Here is an 18,973-nt window from a genome sequence, read left to right as displayed (position 1 = left end):
TTGTGCTCAACAGCTGACTCGCGATAGCTCCAACTTCGAACGAGCACCATCGTGTGATTGGTTTGATCAATTTTCGCCATAGAAGCTGTAAATAAACTTCAATTCTTTCCTTTAGGCTCTATGGTCATCTAAAAATGATTAAAATGCGATTTTGGGAAGATTGTTGTCGAGCCCTCCTCCCTAATATGGAGTTCTGACTGCCTGATAGGGAGCTAAAAAATGGAAACATTTTTTCAAACCGTGTTAAGTCTAAAACCACATGTTTCTCATTTACTTGTGTGATACGATCACAATAACTGTGACAAGTTTGACATGAGTTGTACCATCAACATGGCTGGATAACAATACGCAGACTATTGTTCTCGTTTCGGAAACAAAGGCCACGGTCAGTATTGTTACTGTGCGTTTGCTTTGTAATGGTGCATCCAACTGAACTTATAATACCTATTTCATCACAGCACATTGAATATCGCACAGGTAAATCAGAAACATATGTTTATGGATTTAACCAGGGCTATGAGACACACCCTGATTTAACATATAGTTGAGCTGTTTTCAATGAGGTTTATCTTGGTTTAATGGGGTTTAAGTCCTGCAAAGGTCGTGGTGAATTCTGCTGTAGACATGACTGCATAATGATGATGCCCGTTTTTAGGTAAAAGGTTCCGAAAAGTTCTATAAAAGGAACCATAGGCCTATAATACAAGGATATTTGTTTGGTTCCCGCTGAGGAACCTGTTTTGGTTCACTGCAGAAGCTGTTATCAGAATAGGGGCCATGCAGCCAAAAGTAGGCCTACCGATAAAGGTGAGCGCAACACCTGCTCTTTTCGAATAGCCTGTGACGTTCTTTTACGTGTGCTGTCAGAAATACATGTACACGGGACCGACGGCTTAAAGTGCCCTCCGAAGCACTAAGCAAGTAAAGTGAAGCGCCTTGCTCAAGAACACAAAGAGCCAGCCGAGCTTAGGCGGACCTGGGATTCGAACCCTCAACCCTTGGATTCGTAGCATGCGCGTATTTGGGGGGATGGGGCGCTCAGCCCCCGGTAAAAGCAAGGGGCGGCCAAAATGAAGGGACGGCGGAAGAAGAAGGGCGGCAAAAACAGGGGCGGCAAAAACGAAGGGGCGGCAAAAAGAATTAATAAATAAAAAAAGGGCGGAAAAATTTGATAAAGCATAAAAAATTATGAAAAAATGGTACTATACATCAAAATGTGCTGCTTTTAGGGCGCTAGCGCCTGAAACCCTTTTTTTCTTCTTCTTTTGCTCTTCACTTTTTCAAACGTCCGAGAAAAAAATTGGGTCAACCTTTTCGGGCTGTTGAGGAAGGGGCGGCAAAATTGAATTTTCTTCAGCCCCCCGGGGTTGGGGCGGCCACGGTACGCCACTGCGTAGGACACAGTACAATACTCTCGTAGAGAGGACTGTACTTCAAAGGAAGAAGAAGAAGATGTCAAATGGACAAATCATACATGCTATATCAAAATGTTCAAAACAGTCTCTTTTCTGCCATGTTGTCAAATGTGTAATCCGCGCGAATTATATGATTGGTGTGCAGAATACACGACACCTGGATATTTAATATCTGTGAGCAAAATCATAATTCAACACATTCCATTTTGGGGTGAATATTCCAATTTTGTAATGATTTTTGTGTAGTTTTGACCAAAAAATGTAATTTCAACATGGGATTAGGGCCTATAGAATGAAATCAAAACTCGACCGGTGGTTGACCATCGGTCCCAAGCGGTTCCGTCCGGTTGTCGTAGGTCATTGCTATGCAAGCAGATGGCCGTTTGCAAAGACGTGCATTATATTACAGAATGAGATCATATACTTTGAATTTCAACCCATAGATGTCTGAGAGGCGAGATAAATTTTTGAAACATTCTTCATCCTGGTCTCCTCAAGTTGAGCGGAGCGGTACTCCTCGACAGCGCATCAAACCCAAACCGCCACCACTACGCACGGTCCACTATTCTCCATCGGAAGAGTATGGTCCAGCTTTAGACATCCCCGAGTTACATCTTAAGCCCAATAACCGCCTGGAGCCACTTGAAGAATTAATGATGTGTGATGTTGACTACGACGCCGACGGAGACAAGGAGATTGTCAGCCAGCAGAAACCAGTGCGTCGAAAACGTCCGCGTCACAGTCATCAAAACCGTGCTCGTCGGTCAGGGAAATACAAAAAGCAACCTGGTAAGGCTAAACCGCTTTAGAATAGGTTATCTTAAGGTGTATGAGTCAGCCCTTGAAATAACCGAATTCACTGACACCTTAATGATTTATGTCTGTATACTTTTAATGCAACAGTGGCGTAGCAACGGGGGGGCAGGGAGGTAAGTGCCCTGGGCGCCACCCTTAGGGGGACGTCGAATTGACCAATTCTGCATTGATTTTGATTTTGTACAAGCCGAGTGTCTGTGTCTCTAAAGTGGTTTACTCACACGGTTTTCTATAAGGCCTTCAAAAATTTATACACGTTTTGGTTCGATGCCAATGCTGATGACATTCCGTTTAAATAAAAATAAAAGAAATCTTTTGGATTCATCGTGTTTGATAAACACATTCCTTTCACTTACGTTTACTAATTTTAGATCTAGATCGTGAGCCTACTCCAAACTGGGAAAAATTCATCCTTGGTGACGAGGATTTCGAAGAGACCATCTTTCCCCGAATACCATCTCGGACTGGGCATGTGGTGCAACTGCGGTCAGCATCTCTTTACAAAGACCTGGAAGATGATTCCTCCCCAGAATTACCTTCTGGTTCGAGTGGTCTTCCCAATTCACCGGCAATTAGCATCACGCCAGACATGGAAGAACTCCTGAAGGTACGTGAGCGGAATGGTTTTATTTGACCGACTAACGTGAAAATTCGACCAATTTAATAATGATCTTTTTTTTCTGCTGGTGTTGTTGTTGCTGCTGTCGTCGTCGTCGTCGTTTATTCAGTGGCGTAAATGTGTTACGACTGGTGTCCTCTCCCCCTTTACGCCCGGCATATCCCATAATCGTTCGTTGGTACATCTTGCAAAACCAGGTGGTGGGTAACTTGAATAATAATACATGTAAATCTACCGTCGTCTTACCAGGCGCTGGGTAACCATTAACTCTAACGTCGTTTTACCAGGCGCTGGGTAACCATTAGCTACAACCTTGAATAATGCGTCGTTTTACTTGGCGCTGGGTGTCCATTAACTACACACTTACTTGCATATTAAAACTGTAAATCTAAAGTCGTTTTACCAGGCGATGGGTAACGTACGTCGTCAAACCAGTCACTGGGTAACCATTAACTACACACTTGAATAATAATACCTGTTAATCTAACGTCGTCTTACCAGGCGCTGGATAACCATTAACTACACACTTGAATAATAATACCTGTTAATCTAACGTCGTCTTACCAGGCGCTGGATAACCATTAACTACACACTTGAATAATAATACCTGTTAATCTAACGTCGTCTTACCAGGCGCTGGGTAACCATTAACTAAACACTTGAATAATGATACCTGTAAATCTAACGTCGTCTTACCAGGCGCTGGGTAACTATTAGCTACAAACTTGAATAACGATACATGTAAATCTTGAGACAGTCTTTCAGACAGTGTTGATTTTGCCTTTTTCATATTTTTAAATTATATTTAGGAGGTTACTAAAACAGATCCAGAACGCAGGTGCTGGGTAACCATTAACTATATACTTGAATAACGATATCTGTAAATCTAACGTCGTCTTACCAGGCACTGGGTGACCATTATCTACAAACTTGAATATTAAAACTGTAAATCTAATGTACCAGGCGCTGGGTAACCATTAACTGCACACTTGAATAATGATATATGTTAATCCAACGTCGTTTTACCCGGCGCTGGGTAACCATTAACTACAAGAAAAGTTTTTGGCAGTTTTGTAAAAAGACTTTAGAATTGAATTGTGTTTTAGACGGTGTTGATTTTGCCTTTTTTATTTTTTTAAATTAATTTTAGGAGGTGGCTAAAATAGTTCCAGAACGCAGGCGCTAGGTAACCACACTTGAATATTAAAACTGTAAATCTAATGTACCAGGCGCTGGGTAAACCATTAACTACACACTTGAATAATGATATATGTTAATCCAACGTCGTTTTACCCGGCACTGGGTAACCAATAACTACAAGAAACTTATTCGGAAGCTTTGTAAAAAGACTTTACAATTGAATGGTGTTTTAGACAGTGTTGATTTTGCCTTTTTAATTAAAAAAATTTTTTTTTAGGAGGTGGCTAAAATTGTTCCAGAACGCAAATTCCAGACCGTCAAAAATACTACCACCTGCCGAGATGTTTTAAACATCATGAACTACAAAACCACGCCTGGACTCAGAACCAAAAAAGCTTACCACCGTCAGCAGTCGCAAAAGAACAGCACATTTGAATGTGAAAACCAGCCGAAACAGAAGCCCTTGGTGGTGTCCCCGCCACCGTCCGTTCTTCGTCCGGCGCTGCAAAAACGATCAGAAGGTTTCAATACAAGGAGACTACACAACTTCAAGGTATGAAAGTTATTAAATTAAACTATTTAAAGCTGGTTGAAATCAACTTCAAAGCGGAACAAATTACAGGAATGTAAATTCAGCAGTTAGTCGATTAAACAATTACGGTATTTAATAAAAGTGACAAAACGACGGAAAATCTCCGTCAAGAATCCGTCTTTTCCCTATTTTCTTTCGGTTTTTGTATGGGAGATGGGGGTGTAGGTGGGGTAGGTGTATGTGATGGTGAAAGGGGGGTGTGTGGGGTGTGCTTCCTTTCTCGATCTTTTTTTTATTGTTTTGCATTTACTCAGTACAAACTATTTAATTCCTTTTAATGTATGACTATACAGGAAGTTCAGAGCACCATTACGTCAACTAAGATTGGGAGCAATGCGTCCAGTTGTCTGCCTGCAATTACTCCAGGGAATGTTACTGCTACAAACCACCACACATACCCACCCAAGATAGGAATTCCAGCGAAAGTGGAGGTCAAAGATCCGCGCAAGCACCCGTTTGCAAGGAAACCATGTTTGGCTTTAAGGCCCCCAACACCAGCTACATTCGGCGCAATTGACGATGACGACGATGACGACGATGAAGAAGATAATCCATTTAGAAATTTCCGACCATTCTACCCAAGGCCACCAGCAGTTCATAAGCCAGCAACCATGGCAACCACAGCTAGGCCTACAGTTATTCCAGAAAACATGAAAGAATTATCCTTTCCAGCCAAATCAGTACTGCCAAGACCACGACCACGGCCACCTGGTTCTTTGTACCATCTATCCGCCGCTCCACTTAGTCCAGATGATAACAAATCGTCAGACCTGGTCCCTAAGCCTCACTCAGTACCTAAGTCTCCATCAGCAGCGCAAACCATCAGGACAAGGAATATCCGACGACAAAGATATACACAGACGGGTACACATGTTCAGAAGAAGTCTCAAATTTGAACAGGCAAACAGAATTTCGATGCATGAGTTTTATTTGTTTGGAATAACTAATTACACATGCATGAAAATGATAGAAGTATATATTTTTGATATCATGACACGTGAATAAAAGAATAATGATGGTAGACTTGCCTTGAAGCTTTGCAAAAATCTTTAGAATGAAATGTTTGTGACATACAAAAGAGTTTCAATAGTACTGGTAATGATACCTGTAAATCTAAAGTCCTTTTATAAGGCGCTGAGTGCCCATTAACTTCACACTTGAATAATGATACCTGTAAATAAAACGTCGTCTTATACCAGGCGCTGGGTAACCATTAACTATAAACTTGAATAATGATACCTGTAAATCTAACGTCGTCTTACCAGGCGCTGGGTAACCACAAACTACAAACATGAATAATGATACCTGTAAATCTTACGTCTCCTTAGGAAGTGTTCATAAATACTTTGTTGGGGGTTGGAAAATATAGGGTGTCAAAAAGAAATTAAAGAGGGGATAAAAAATCAGTCCTTAATAGAGGGGGGGGGTCAAAAATGTGGAGGGTAAATGTACGGGGTAAAATATACGACAAGACATGCAAGTTTTGCGAGCTCCGCGTGCACATGAATGTTAAGTATTCAGTTGTGTACTCTCAAGCTTCAAATCAACTAAATTTGCGCACTTAACAATTTGAATGTAACACTATTAGTCCAATGAGTAATAACTCCAAATGGTCATTTTAGCTAATGAGTTAATAACATATATTTATGGTTTCTTTTTAGGACATGAAGGTGGATCAAAAACATTTTAGACAATAAAAAGGAGGGGTAAAAGTATTCCATTTGTCTCAGAATACACTACGTTCTCGTAAAAATTCAGGTTTTAGGTTATGAAGCAATAGAAGAAAGAAGATACAAAGTAACCATAAATGCAATAAAAATAGGAAATATACCTAACAGCATTTAAAAAATAAAACATACCACTCGGCATCTTTTAGAAAACTTTCTATTATCTGAATATGACAACTCACCATATTTGAACACTCCAAATGACCCACAAACACTTCGAAGTTTGAGCGTCCCATACAACACCACATTGTCCACATACCAACTTGTGCCGAACATAATTCTTCCAATATTTTATTAACATTAACAACTCAACATAATTGAACCTTCCAAATGACCCTCCCCACCTCAAAATATAAACATAACATCATTAATTCTTAGAACTCTTCAAACAACCTCCCATTTTATCACCAATAGATCAACATAACTCCATGTCACATCCCAACATGTGCCAAATATAAGTTTTCAAGTATGACAACTCTTTGTAATAACAAATATTTGCTCCAGCTTGAAAACTCATTTAACTTCGCGAAACGAAATTGACCACAGATTTGACGAATATCAATGATACAAATGTGAAATATACTGAATGATACAATTATGAAATTCAATGACCGAATAATGAAATTGCTTTTGAGTTTGTGCGACTTCGATTTTTAGGACGAATTTAAACTGTCGTTTTTATGAATATGAATGATATAAGTGCAAAATACTCTGGGAAAACCTATATTATCAACCATATCAGCTGCCACCTGATATTTGTGCTTCTTGAAGCACAGTAGCTCTAGTTAGTATTGTTATCATAATTTTTCTTTCATACTTGCATCATTGTATCATATTTTTCTCTTATTATGTGTGAATGATTGATAAATACATTAATATTGAAAAATTGATTTAAAAGGGCATTTCGTGATCCACAGCCTCATCCCCCCACTTTTCTCAAAAAAAGTTGAGATTTTTATATCACTGGAAACCTCTGGCTACATGTTTATATACAAAATATTTCTTGCAGATTAATTCGTTTAGCAAAGATATCGTGAAATTTGAATTTCGTTCTGGTGCACCAGAACGATATTTCAACGCATTGTCTATGGAGCAATGTAAAACACATAATCATGCATAACTCGCGAACGCAAAATCGGAATCAACTGAAATTTTGGGAATAGGTTTGTTTCGTGGATATCTAATGAAAAATGACATAAATAGAGGATGCTAGGATCACGAAATACTCCTTTAATTAATAAATTGATTTGAATAAGACATCTCTATATGGAAAGTCAAAAGTTAAGGGATTCTTTCAGTCATGGGTCAGGCAGATTTGATCATCAGCATAATTTGTCATGGCACAGGAAACTGTTTTTCAGGAAATACAACAACAATTTGCAAACAGGGCAACAAGTTTATGATAAGTGAATCATTTACGTTAATGTGTAGATCGAAGTGCAATTCCAGGTTACTTTATCTGGACAACAAAACATTAGCTCCACTAAGACAATGTAGCCTAGATATCGGTATGATTTTTCAAGTTTTCTATTATCTCAATAATTAATCGGTGATCTATGTCACTATCCTGAAGTGAATCCATTCTTATGCCTTCGTCAATCTGCTGAGAATTGTCAACGGGAGTATCTGGAGTTGCAGTGCTACGGCTTGTTGTCATCGCATTTTCATCAGGCATCATAAGAAATGCTCTTCGTGAACCAGTCACAGTCTAAACAGATATGATTCAAGAACAAAATAATAACCCATGTGTATGTTGATGCAAAGAAATACACGATTTGATAAAAACATTATCATTTAAATGTTTAACTTTTATTCAAAACTTTTTCATTTTTAACTTTAAAGTTTACTTCAACATTTGATGACGACAAAGAGTGCAGACTATCTACCTTTTCAATAAATGCTTGACAACACAATTTTTTCTCGCATCTTTAGCTTTTGCCTCCTTCGACGGAGGCTCGATCACAAGACGAGGTCTGCTCATCTTTTTGGTGGTAATAATTGTGTGCAAATTGAGGGCGCTATTTATATATAATAGTATTTTAAATTTATTTTAACCAAATAGGTTATATCCTTGCTATGTGTTACTCTTTTTCTGATGTTTTAATACCACTATACCAGTGTTTATTCCTTGTAAAAATAAAAACAAGATTTAAGATAAATAGCGCCATCATTGTTCACCTTTACTTTAAAATGACGTAGTTTTACAACAACCGTGAGCTAAAGATGTGAGTAGAATACTGTATTGGTTTTTAACATGTATAATTTTACTCAACATGCTCAATGTATTTCTACAAACATACCAAATGCACGTTTCACAAGGGGTTTCATACCCACCTTTTCTATGAGAATAAATTCGTTCGTGATTTTGCCATGGATATATCGCCGTTTCTTTAGATATTTCAATGCTGTCATCAGATCACTCTCAAAAGAATTAACTTCTTCAGTTGTAAAAGTGTTGCTGTTGGATTTCATATAGCTGGATAGTTGATATGATCTGATTCTTGCTGCAGCCATCCATGGCATAAGACGATCGTTATGCAACTCTTGAAGCTGATTTGATGCTAGCTTCATGAGGTTTGAATCTAAGAAATGCAATCATTGTACACTATTACAATGGTAATTTAACATATTTAAAGTTAAAGCTGTTTAACATTGTTCAAAGACGTAAACTCGTGAGACGTTTAAAATATTCTTATCAGATGTGTTGCAATCGCATTATTTCATAGGCACATACAATTTAAAGCATGGTAATATCTCGTCCCTATATGCATGTACAGTGAATATGTATAGTGATTGACCACCAATCAATGAAGTTGACCGATTTTGGTGCGCCAGATGCTATAAGCAACTATCTAAATATTAAAAAAATTAATCTACGATATTTTGATAACGGACAAGTTCAAGTTTGAATAAAAAAATCTTAATCCAACTTATCTGAATTATATTAAAAGTGTTACATCTTATAGATTGAAATTCAAATCCACAAGATCGTAATTCAAATCCACCAGATTGATTTTTGAACTCTTAGAATGGATTAATCTTGGATTAAAATAAACACTAAAACAATCACAAACAGGAGGGAAACCATCGCTGGTACCAAACCTCTCTGAAATTTATTTTGGAATTGAAAGCGCCGCGCGCCAAGGCATGCAATGAGTTTTGCTAATAAAAAAGTGCAAAAATAAAGGCGTACATAATTATAAAGTCAGACCTACGAATTTCTCACCTTCCAGGATATATTCTTACCGTGATTTCCACCATCTGCATATGTTGTTGCACGCTCTGTGCTGGAATTCACAGTGCTATTATAAGTTCCATTTTTAGTTCCATCTTTCTTATTTTGTCGTTTGGCCAATTCCCGTGTCAAAATTGTAAACAGATATGGATTCAAGGACGAGTTAATAGGTAACACAAACACAGCAATCCACACGTACACAATCGCAGGAACCTCAGTCCCAGTCAGCGAAAGAAATCCCATAATGATGATTGGCATCCAGCATACAAAATCAGTTCCTACAAGAAACGCCATACGCAATGCAAACTCTATTTGCTCCGCTTGGTTCTTGCCGCTTTTCTTAATCCTTTTAGCTGATGATTTTACGACAATGTATATACCAGTGTAGCAAACGAATATCACACAAAATGCTGCTAGATTTACACCAAGGAAAAGAGCTACGGAGTAATGCCAACCTGCCGGTTTCTCCGTAGTAAGAGGAAGTGCTAAACATACACTTGATCTTCCGTAAAATTCGTCACCAAAGTAATCTCTCACCACAACGGGAATAATGCTGAGAATACCAGCGAATAACCACACCAACAACACGGTGATTTTGCTCGATTTGGGCGTTAGGTTCATACGACTGAACGGCATTGCGATGCTGACGAAGCGATCAACGCTTATGACAGCCATGAAGAAAACAGAAGCTTCGCTGGAGAGAACGGACAAGAATCCAGCAAATTTACAGGTGTAACTTCTCTGCCAGCTTTCGGCGTAAGCTATGTAGACGTTGCGGTAATATTGATCTGCTGACGCAATGATGATCATGTAGACACCCATTAAACCATCAGCTATAGCTAGATTGAACACAAGTGTGGATTGTACTCGATTTGAAGAGCGAGTTTTGGCTTTAACCGGTCGAATTCGCCAGAAAATAACGAATCCATTACCAAGAAGAGCACTGACGCCCAGTAGCCACATGAATGTGCGAAGGGCTTTAATTCTCATTAAGTCTTCACAGGAAGAGAATTGATCGGGCTCGGGTAAGCAACTGGTTACTGATCCAAGATCACGAGTGAGACAGCAATACAAGTAACGATCTGAGTATCTACAGAGAACAATATACCGGGACAATATAAAACGTTGTAATTGGGCAAACCTTTCTGATCACTAACCCCGGTCACCCAAGATCGGTTGTTGCTTTTTTATTACAACATTATTCGTTTCAATCCCAAACGTTATACTCACAATGTGTCTAACCGAACTAATTCTGAAAACACCTCTTCCTTTGGCTCCAGCTCTTTACTTCCACGAATATCTCTAGGGAAATGACAAAATACAACATGCAGATTATTAGCAACAGGCGATGTCGACACACAAATACACGAAAGCTCATTACAAGTGATCATCATAAAGTTACTAAAGATTTTAATTGATGTTACAACCAAACTCTTTCATTACTTTAATGCGCAAATCCATTATTATGTTCAAGAAAATGTTGTAATTTCAATAAAAAGGCTTGTATTTTTCAGAAGGCGTTTAGCTTAATTTTAGTTTATCACTGGCTTGTGGTATGTTTCAACCCTACTGTTTCACTGGTTTGTGGTATGTTCAACCCTACTGTTTGTGCAAAATTCTTTAAAGTAATGTGGTTACATTAAGGCAATGTCACGACAAATTGAGTTAACTTAGCGTACAAAAACAACAGGTTGTGCAGTTCTGAGAAAGCTCCGGTGGCAATTTCAGTCAGAATGTTAAGGGATATATCCCTGTGAAAAGAAAATAATAACACATTTTGTCAAGTATATAAAAACAAGTACGTATACGCACTTTTTTCTCTCTCTATTTCATATTTATTCCCTGTACTTCGGTTTGGTGTTTAAGTACATGAATCTTAACATCATATTTACTACTTGTATAATGCAATTGCAAAACAGAATTTTAAACATGTACCTCACTTCAAAATTTCACAAAAAACCTGAAAAAACCCACAAAATAATTTGATCCACAAACTTACAAGTATAACATCGAGTGTAGCCCAGAAAATGTGCCATTTAAAAGGTTGACGATCCTATTATCCTTCAAAATTCTGCTCAGAAAGTAAAAATAAAATTGACAAAAGTTAAAGTCTAGCAAAAGCAAACTTTCGACAACAAGGTCAACAACACCTTTCAATTTGTTCATGAAATAAGCGCTTTTTATTATTGAATTGACATTACCAAAATCATATTTGATTATACAAAGAAGAAATCGTAATTCTTACAATGTCCGGAGATTCATATTTAAGCTGAAAATCCCAGGTTCTAGACGCACTATTCCATCACTCGACAAGTCTCTGAAAAAAGGTCAATGTAATCGCAATAAAATGGAGTTTTGTCGCACATGCGAGTAGTCAGTATCAACTACACGTTTTTTTCTGAGATACGTGGTTAAAATTACTACTATTAGATATTGGCTAAGCTAATTAATTGATATTTAAGTGTCCTTTCAATGTTTCAGCTGACTCGATTCCAACATTTTTGGATTTGAAAATTTGAATGCTATCAAAGATCTTGACAATCGTTTACATGATACGTACAGGGAGATCAAAAGTTGGAAGTCCCTAATATCAAATCCAAATATTTGATCTAATGCAGCAGGTAATCCTTCTAGATTCTCGCTGGTGTTCACATTTGTAAGAATTCTGTGAATACAATGAAGAAACATTCATTTGAACAGTTTATAGTCCCAAATTGTTTATAAATGTCATAGCTGTACGTAGTTGCTATTTAGATATTCAAGGTCTTTTTCAAGCATCTATAATCTCAGATTATTTGTGACATGTTTATATCGTGTTGCATTTCAATGAACAGCATGAAACAATCACCTTTTTCACGACTGAGTACACGTCTTGTGAATGTAGTGGTGGCTCAAAAAGAATGCGCCAAACTGACCATTATTCTGTGCTCAAACAACACTTATCACTAACCTCAATAGTGGGTGGAAAAACCATGCAACCACAACAGCCTGGCACCTCCTCCTCATGCTGCACACCAGCCTGGCCACACGTTGCTGTGGGATGGCATTTTATTCTTCAACCAGGATTCGTCGCCAAACTGGTCCCACAAGTGTTCAATCGGGTTGGGACCTTGGCTGATGGCAGACCATTCCATTATCTCTACTCCCATATTTAGGGATTGTAGGTTGTAGGTAGTCATTGATTACCCTGGGTCTGTGGGGCGAGCCTGACGGTCATCTTGGAGGATTGTATTAGGTCCCAGATTGCGAAGATGTGGAATTACAGCTTGCTGCACATAATAATGGCGAGCGTGACGGTCATCTTGGAGGATTGTATTAGGTCCCAGATTGCGAAGATGTGGGATTACAGCTTGCTGTACATAATAATAGTCAATTTGGCACATTCTGTTTGAGACCCCACTACATTCACAAGACACGTACTCAGACGTGATAAAGACGATTGTTTCAAATGTGGTGTTATTGTAAACGGGAAAAAATTAGCTGCACATTGATTGATATGAATAACGATATGAACATGTCACAAATAATCTGAGATATAGATGCTTGAAAAAAACTTCCCAAACTTTTGTTGAGGAGTTTAGCTCGTGTGCTGATGATGCCTGTTGAAAAATGCTTTTAAGCACTCACTTAGCCCTATACTAAATCGTACTCAATTAAAATGTGAGTACGGAGTACAATATAATAAAGTGAGTACAATCCCTAAGTAAAGCACAAATTTGACAGTCAATGTAATATTTTCACTCACAGTTGACGAATATCATGTGGAATTTGAGCAGCTTTTGAACTATCCCAAGTTACGTCATTACACTGGTAAAATAAGCCAACGCATACACAACCATCAGGACACGCGGTACCTACGTGTAAAATTAATATAGATCCCTGCTTGTTTATTTACCAGTCAAAATATGGCAACATTATTGTAGAAACCGTAAATGAGATTTCATTTCTTTTATTCTATGTTTCTTACACTTCAAGCTAGATCCCACGTTCCCTTGATGTCTGTCTTTCTCGATGACTCTAACCACTTAAACCATAAACAATGACAACATGAGACTTACCACAAAAGTCCTCGTCATCTCCATCTGGACAATGTCGGACACCATCACAAAGCAGATGTGGTGTCAAACATCTGAGATCATCATGACATCTATAACCACCAGGACAAGTATAGTTATCTGGGGGAGAAAGTTATATTTTTAAAATAAGGATTCAACATCATTACTAAATTACATAAACCAAAGTTGTTGATGTCAAACTGATTAAGTTACTATCACCGTAAGTAACGTTGTTACCGGGGTGGGTGAGTGCGTGATTTGTGTGGGATAGGTGCGTCTATGGCAAGCCAAGGGGTCCAAAAGCGTGGAACTGCTACGCGTAGCTTCTTTCTCGTTACGAGCAGCTGTTTGACCAATCAAAATAGTCAAATTTAATCACGTGGTTGGGTCGTTAGCTGCGCGTAGTATAGTGCTAGGTATCCTCTTTCACAATTATTATCTTGTAATTAATTTACGGAATTAGCATAGATAACGAACGGGTGAAGGAGGCCAAATCACAGCACGTGTCAAGAGAACATGTTGCTAATGCCTGGCTAAAATGACACAAAGCATATTTATTTAGTGTTTCCAAGTTTACACCGTGTTTAATAGCAAGTAACTTTATACTCGGGCTGTATTAGCGGTGCAGGGGATATGAAGGTCAAACAACAACTACTACTGATGTAAAGCGCTGTGTAAAGATATTGCAGGAAAAGCGATATCACATGCCACTGTGTAAATATGGAGAGAGTAAAATGGGTCATCATTTTTTTCGGAACGGGGGGGGGTCCTAAATTTACAAAAAGTCGGCGTCAATAAAATTGCGGCCCTCACTATTTCGGCATCAAAAATGTTATGACCCCCGACTCCCACCACCGATACACCTTACCCCCTAGACCGGCTAAAATTGTATTGAAATCAATCTTTTTGAATACAATAAACACACTATCTGTAGTCATCTTGTGACTCCCTACATTTTGTCATTATCAATTTATGACCCCGACCCTTATTTTTCTTTCCAAAAAGTATGACCCCTAAATTTGGGATCCCTTCCGAAGAAAATGATAGCCCCTAAATATAGAACAATCATCATTCTGTTCAGATATTACTTTAATAGCACCTATACCATTTTTTGCTGATATACTACAGATATTTTCATTTACAAAATTAACAATGTAATATTTGTGAGAGAGGATGTTTACATCAGCTCCACGTGTTTAAAACCGCGAATCTGATTGGTTAATAAGCTGCACGTAACGAGAAAGAAGCTACGCGTAGCAGTTCCACGCTTTTGGACCCCTTGGCTTGCCATATGCGTCTATATGGATATACGTACCACATTTCATTTCGTCGTGACCATCAGGACAATCCCAAACCCCATCACATCGATATTGTAAACCTATGCAATATGCTCCAGGACATTTTAAAGTCTCATTGCTGCACTCAAAACGCTCTGTAAGAATTATAGAGGTATTGCATTTTATTGCTGTAAGTGAAAATTGCAATATAATAATAGACATCACATCGGAATTTTTTACACCGAAGTAGAAAATAGTACTCAGTAGATTTTTAGTATGAAACATTATTTCGTTACATTTTCGATAGTAACGTTAAGATGAAGTAGTTATATACTAAAAACTGTTTTAAGAAAAACCCAAACCACAATTTTGAAGGTGCGTTGCATCCCGACAGCCAATCAAAAAGCCATACTGATCAAATCCATACTGACACGTGTGTGAAGACGAGTAACATGCCCCGTTATGGCACTGGACACCACTACAAGTTGTGTTTACTGTGGATAACAATAGTTGAAGAACAGTTATAAACATGGTAAGTTTAATTATATAGATAGATATTAATAGGCATGTCTAGCTGTTTTTACCACTTTCCCTGTCACCTATCTATTTTTGTAAATCTTGTAATCCTATTTAAGTTCTTGAAACAGATAACTTACGCGAATTAAACTTACGACAATATGGCGGTTCATCTTCCCAATTCTTCCCTGTACAATCCCTTTGACCATCACAGAATGCATGTGATGGTAACCATGTTCCATCGTAACACTGAAAGCCATCGTGAGCTATTTCTGTAATGTCAAATATAAAATCTTTATATAAATGATTCAATTAGAAGTATTAAGTATCGATATACTTACTCTCCATATGATCACCGTTTTCAAAAGATAGCAAAAGGATGCAAATTAGTAGCCAAGGTTAATATATTTTGATCTATCACATCTGACATTGCTTGTTTGGGTAAGCAAGAGAGTTGACTGGAACGGTGGGTTTTTTTAAAAATTTTATAAAAAGACAGCCTGTCCAAGAGATCTATCAGGAGAAATATATATTGCGCACTACCTCAGCGTAGTGTCCTAGTTCATCCTTTTGCATTTGGCACATAAATGAGATTACGCTTAAACTTTGAACTCTGCCAAGTAGAGACCTATGTTTTATTCCACATTGATCAAGGTCGATTTCTATTTCAAAGTTTAAGCGTAATCTCGTTTATGTGCCAAATGCAAAAGGATGAACTAGGACACTACATTGAGGCAGTACGTAATACATATTTCTCTTGAGTGATCTCTCGGACAGGCTGTCTTTTTTATCAGCAAAAACTTCCGTTTCAGTAAACTTTTTTGGTTTACAGACACAAGTAATGTCAAATGTGATAAAAAATATAATATCCTTGACTACTTATTTGCTATTTGCATCTTTTGAAAACGGTGGTCATGGAAAATAATATATCGATATTTAATATTTCTAAATGAACCAGTTTACTTTCTTTAAAGTTGTCAACATGAATTGAGGTTATCTCGAAAAACCAAATGAGACTTACCACAGAACATTTCATCACTTTTATCCCAGCAATCCTCCTGCAGATCACAGCGTCTCTTTACATCGACACATTGTTTGTTATTACACTCAAATTCTGAGGCATGGTCACAACTTCTATATTCTAATAATGGATGGAAGGAAACAAGATGCTTAATATAAAAATAAAAATAAGTCTTGCCTTTACTATTGTTCATCTAGGATCATTTTTAGTTGTGATTACGCCTGATGAAGAGTCTGTGCACGTTAAAAGAGCCGCGGATTTATACAGTGCAATTGGGCTATTCCGTCTATATAAAATCCACACTACCCATGTGAACTGAAGATTTTGGAAATATGAATTTCAAATGGAATGAATACATTAGCAGCTTCATTGAAACTGACCCTTCCTCTGTGGAAGATTCAGGTTGATCTCAGAGGGTGTGTGAAATTTAAACGGAGCCACCTAATGTGTTCATTCCATTTGAATCTATACTCCCGCCCGCTGTGGAAGATATTTCCCACAGGGGTAGTGTGGATTTCAACTAGAATAGCCCATTACATTATGATCATCGATAGAGATTTGCGCGGGTATCCATTTGTAGGGCATACAGACAAGTTTTAGCAGATTTTAGACCATCTGAATCTAGCGGAGGCAACGTTTTCTATATTTAATGATCGTATTAATGACAGTGCACAATGGCAGATGATTTTAGGGTATTTGATATTGTCCAATAAAATTGAACGTGTATGGGCCGAATAACTGTGCCTAATTATTCTTATTTTTATCATATTGTTTTATTTGTCTTACCGCATTGTTCTTCATCCGAGTTATCCAAACAATGAGGTATGAAATCACACACATATGTTATTGATATACATTCCCCACCGAGGCTACATCGAAATTTGCCTTCTCCACATGCATAACCAATGTCGTGTGGTTGTTTTGCGTTAATGGCTATTTCATTCAATAAAGGATATAGAATAGAATAATTTAGTATCATATCCCAATGGTAATGCAAAATTGGGTGCAAAAGTAACGCCGACATTTAAAATTACACATTTACATGATTGTATCATTTGAAATTGAAATATCTGTGTAGCAGAAGCTATTATAATATACATGGATCATTCACATCAGAATACGTGTTGCATATTGGCCTTAGTGTGTGGGGTGGGTGGGTGCAAGTGTTGACTGTATAAAGATATTCTAGTTTCCTGACAATTATGGGTGTAATTCTGCTAATAAGCCTTTAAAATTGTGCTGATATTCATCATTACAAAAGTATATTATTACAATCTGATTTTATTCGGCGTAAACCAAAAAGCAAATTATTTAGCCTACCTATTTTGCACTTGAGTTCGTCAGACCCATCAAAGCAATCGAGTTTACCGTCACAAACATAAAGCTGTTGTACGCATTCTCCAGACCAGCAACGAAATGTTTTGGTTGGACAGGTCCTCAAAAAATCTAATTAATATTGTAAATGTATAAGGATAACAAAAAGGTATCATAAAAATATTACAATGTAAATAATATAGGTAATATTTGGGAAACATCACGACACAAATGTAATTGTTTTTAAACTTAAATCACTACATGCACTAATTGACACAATACGCTTATACCTACGAGGTATCGCAATTGATCCGTCATCTTGATTTACATTATCTGGAAGCAAAAACAGAACAATGATAATGATATGATGACTCTACTGATCTGAACAACAGTCAATAAGCTGTATTTATTTTTACGTTCATGACGTATGGAATTCTATACCCATACATTATTATAGAGGGCTTGTTTATATTGTATTTTTATTTTGATTGTTTGATTGATTGTTTGTTTGTTGGGGTGTGTTTTTCCTTACCCGCATTTGATGAAGCTTTAGCACATATATACTGACTCGCTTCGTGTGATGCACACGGTACATCATACCATTCACTTAGTAAATGCAGACTCGTTATTACAATGACTGTACAAGCTTCCAAATCGGCTCCATCAGGCTGCCTATCTTTCCAGTACTCATCCCTGCATTAGGAAAAATGGATTCTTTAGTCTTAACTGTTTGTTACATTTGTGGAATGAAGCTACGAATTCAGATTAATGTAGACCACAGCATAGACGCAAGTAAAAAGACTCGAGTGATGACGTTTAGTTCGCGCAATCGGTGCCAGTTGAACATTTTTGAACTTGTTAGCTGTGCAATGACCGCAATTATATTATTTTTTTCTCAATTATTATAAAAATGTAACATTTTTTATTCTGTTTAATGAATGATGGTCACATACGCAAGAGTTAGAATGTTATATAGACGTATTAAACATACCCTTCAATAATATGCCAATTAGAGTATGAAAACGGTCGCCCATCAGCCCATCGGAATACGCCTTTGGCAGGATCAAATGCCAGACCTATCGTAGATCAGAAATATGTGTTTTAATTTATACTATTACATGTAAAGAAATGAAAGTGCGCTTCAAGCTGTAGTGATAAATTCTCAAAAATGTATGACTGAAGTTTGTAACAACAACCAATTTTAGGTTAACTAGGATTTATCAAAACATGAAGCATATTGTATAGA

At 37.6% G+C, this 18,973-nt stretch overlaps 2 protein-coding genes across 2 annotated transcripts; one reads left to right on the top strand and one right to left on the bottom strand.

Annotated features, from left to right (window-relative positions):
- Positions 1–1,858: 1,858 nt before the first annotated feature.
- Positions 1,859–5,569, top strand: LOC140151677 (uncharacterized). The gene is made up of 4 exons (XM_072174012.1): positions 1,859–2,204; positions 2,603–2,838; positions 4,268–4,543; positions 4,876–5,569. The coding sequence occupies exons 1-4, from the start codon at positions 1,859–1,861 to the stop codon at positions 5,476–5,478; spliced, it is 1,461 nt and encodes a 486-aa protein (XP_072030113.1). The 3' UTR covers positions 5,479–5,569.
- A 2,015-nt stretch (positions 5,570–7,584) lies between these two features.
- On the bottom strand, positions 7,585–18,045 carry LOC140151675 (uncharacterized). The gene is made up of 14 exons (XM_072174011.1): positions 18,018–18,045; positions 17,200–17,346; positions 16,414–16,533; positions 15,548–15,664; positions 13,603–13,719; positions 13,290–13,398; positions 12,105–12,209; positions 11,790–11,861; positions 11,544–11,615; positions 11,224–11,295; positions 10,775–10,846; positions 9,556–10,634; positions 8,644–8,891; positions 7,585–8,017 (listed from the first exon to the last, which is right to left on the bottom strand). Exons 1-14 carry the CDS (start codon positions 18,043–18,045, stop codon positions 7,808–7,810), a joined length of 2,568 nt encoding a protein of 855 aa, XP_072030112.1. The 3' UTR covers positions 7,585–7,807.
- Positions 18,046–18,973: the final 928 nt, after the last annotated feature.

The sequence above is a fragment of the Amphiura filiformis genome, chromosome 5, assembly GCF_039555335.1.
Source record: "Amphiura filiformis chromosome 5, Afil_fr2py, whole genome shotgun sequence".
Taxonomy (NCBI): Eukaryota; Metazoa; Echinodermata; class Ophiuroidea; order Amphilepidida; family Amphiuridae; genus Amphiura; species Amphiura filiformis.
The sequence above is the reverse complement of the archived record's forward strand: the minus strand, read 5'-3'. Positions and strand labels throughout refer to the sequence as shown.

Coding starts and splice junctions, on each gene's coding strand:
- LOC140151675 (XM_072174011.1), bottom strand. CDS start 18,045: ATGACGGATCAATTGCGATACCTCGTAG. Junction 16,534..17,199: donor CTCGGATGAAGAACAATGCG/GTAAGACAAATA, acceptor ATCCATTATTAG/AATATAGAAGTTGTGACCAT. Junction 11,862..12,104: donor TTCCAACTTTTGATCTCCCT/GTACGTATCATG, acceptor ACCTTTTTTCAG/AGACTTGTCGAGTGATGGAA.
- LOC140151677 (XM_072174012.1), top strand. CDS start 1,859: ATGTCTGAGAGGCGAGATAAATTTTTGAAACATTCTTCATCCTGGTCT. Junction 2,205..2,602: donor GAAATACAAAAAGCAACCTG/GTAAGGCTAAAC, acceptor TACTAATTTTAG/ATCTAGATCGTGAGCCTACT. Junction 2,839..4,267: donor ACATGGAAGAACTCCTGAAG/GTACGTGAGCGG, acceptor ATTTTTTTTTAG/GAGGTGGCTAAAATTGTTCC.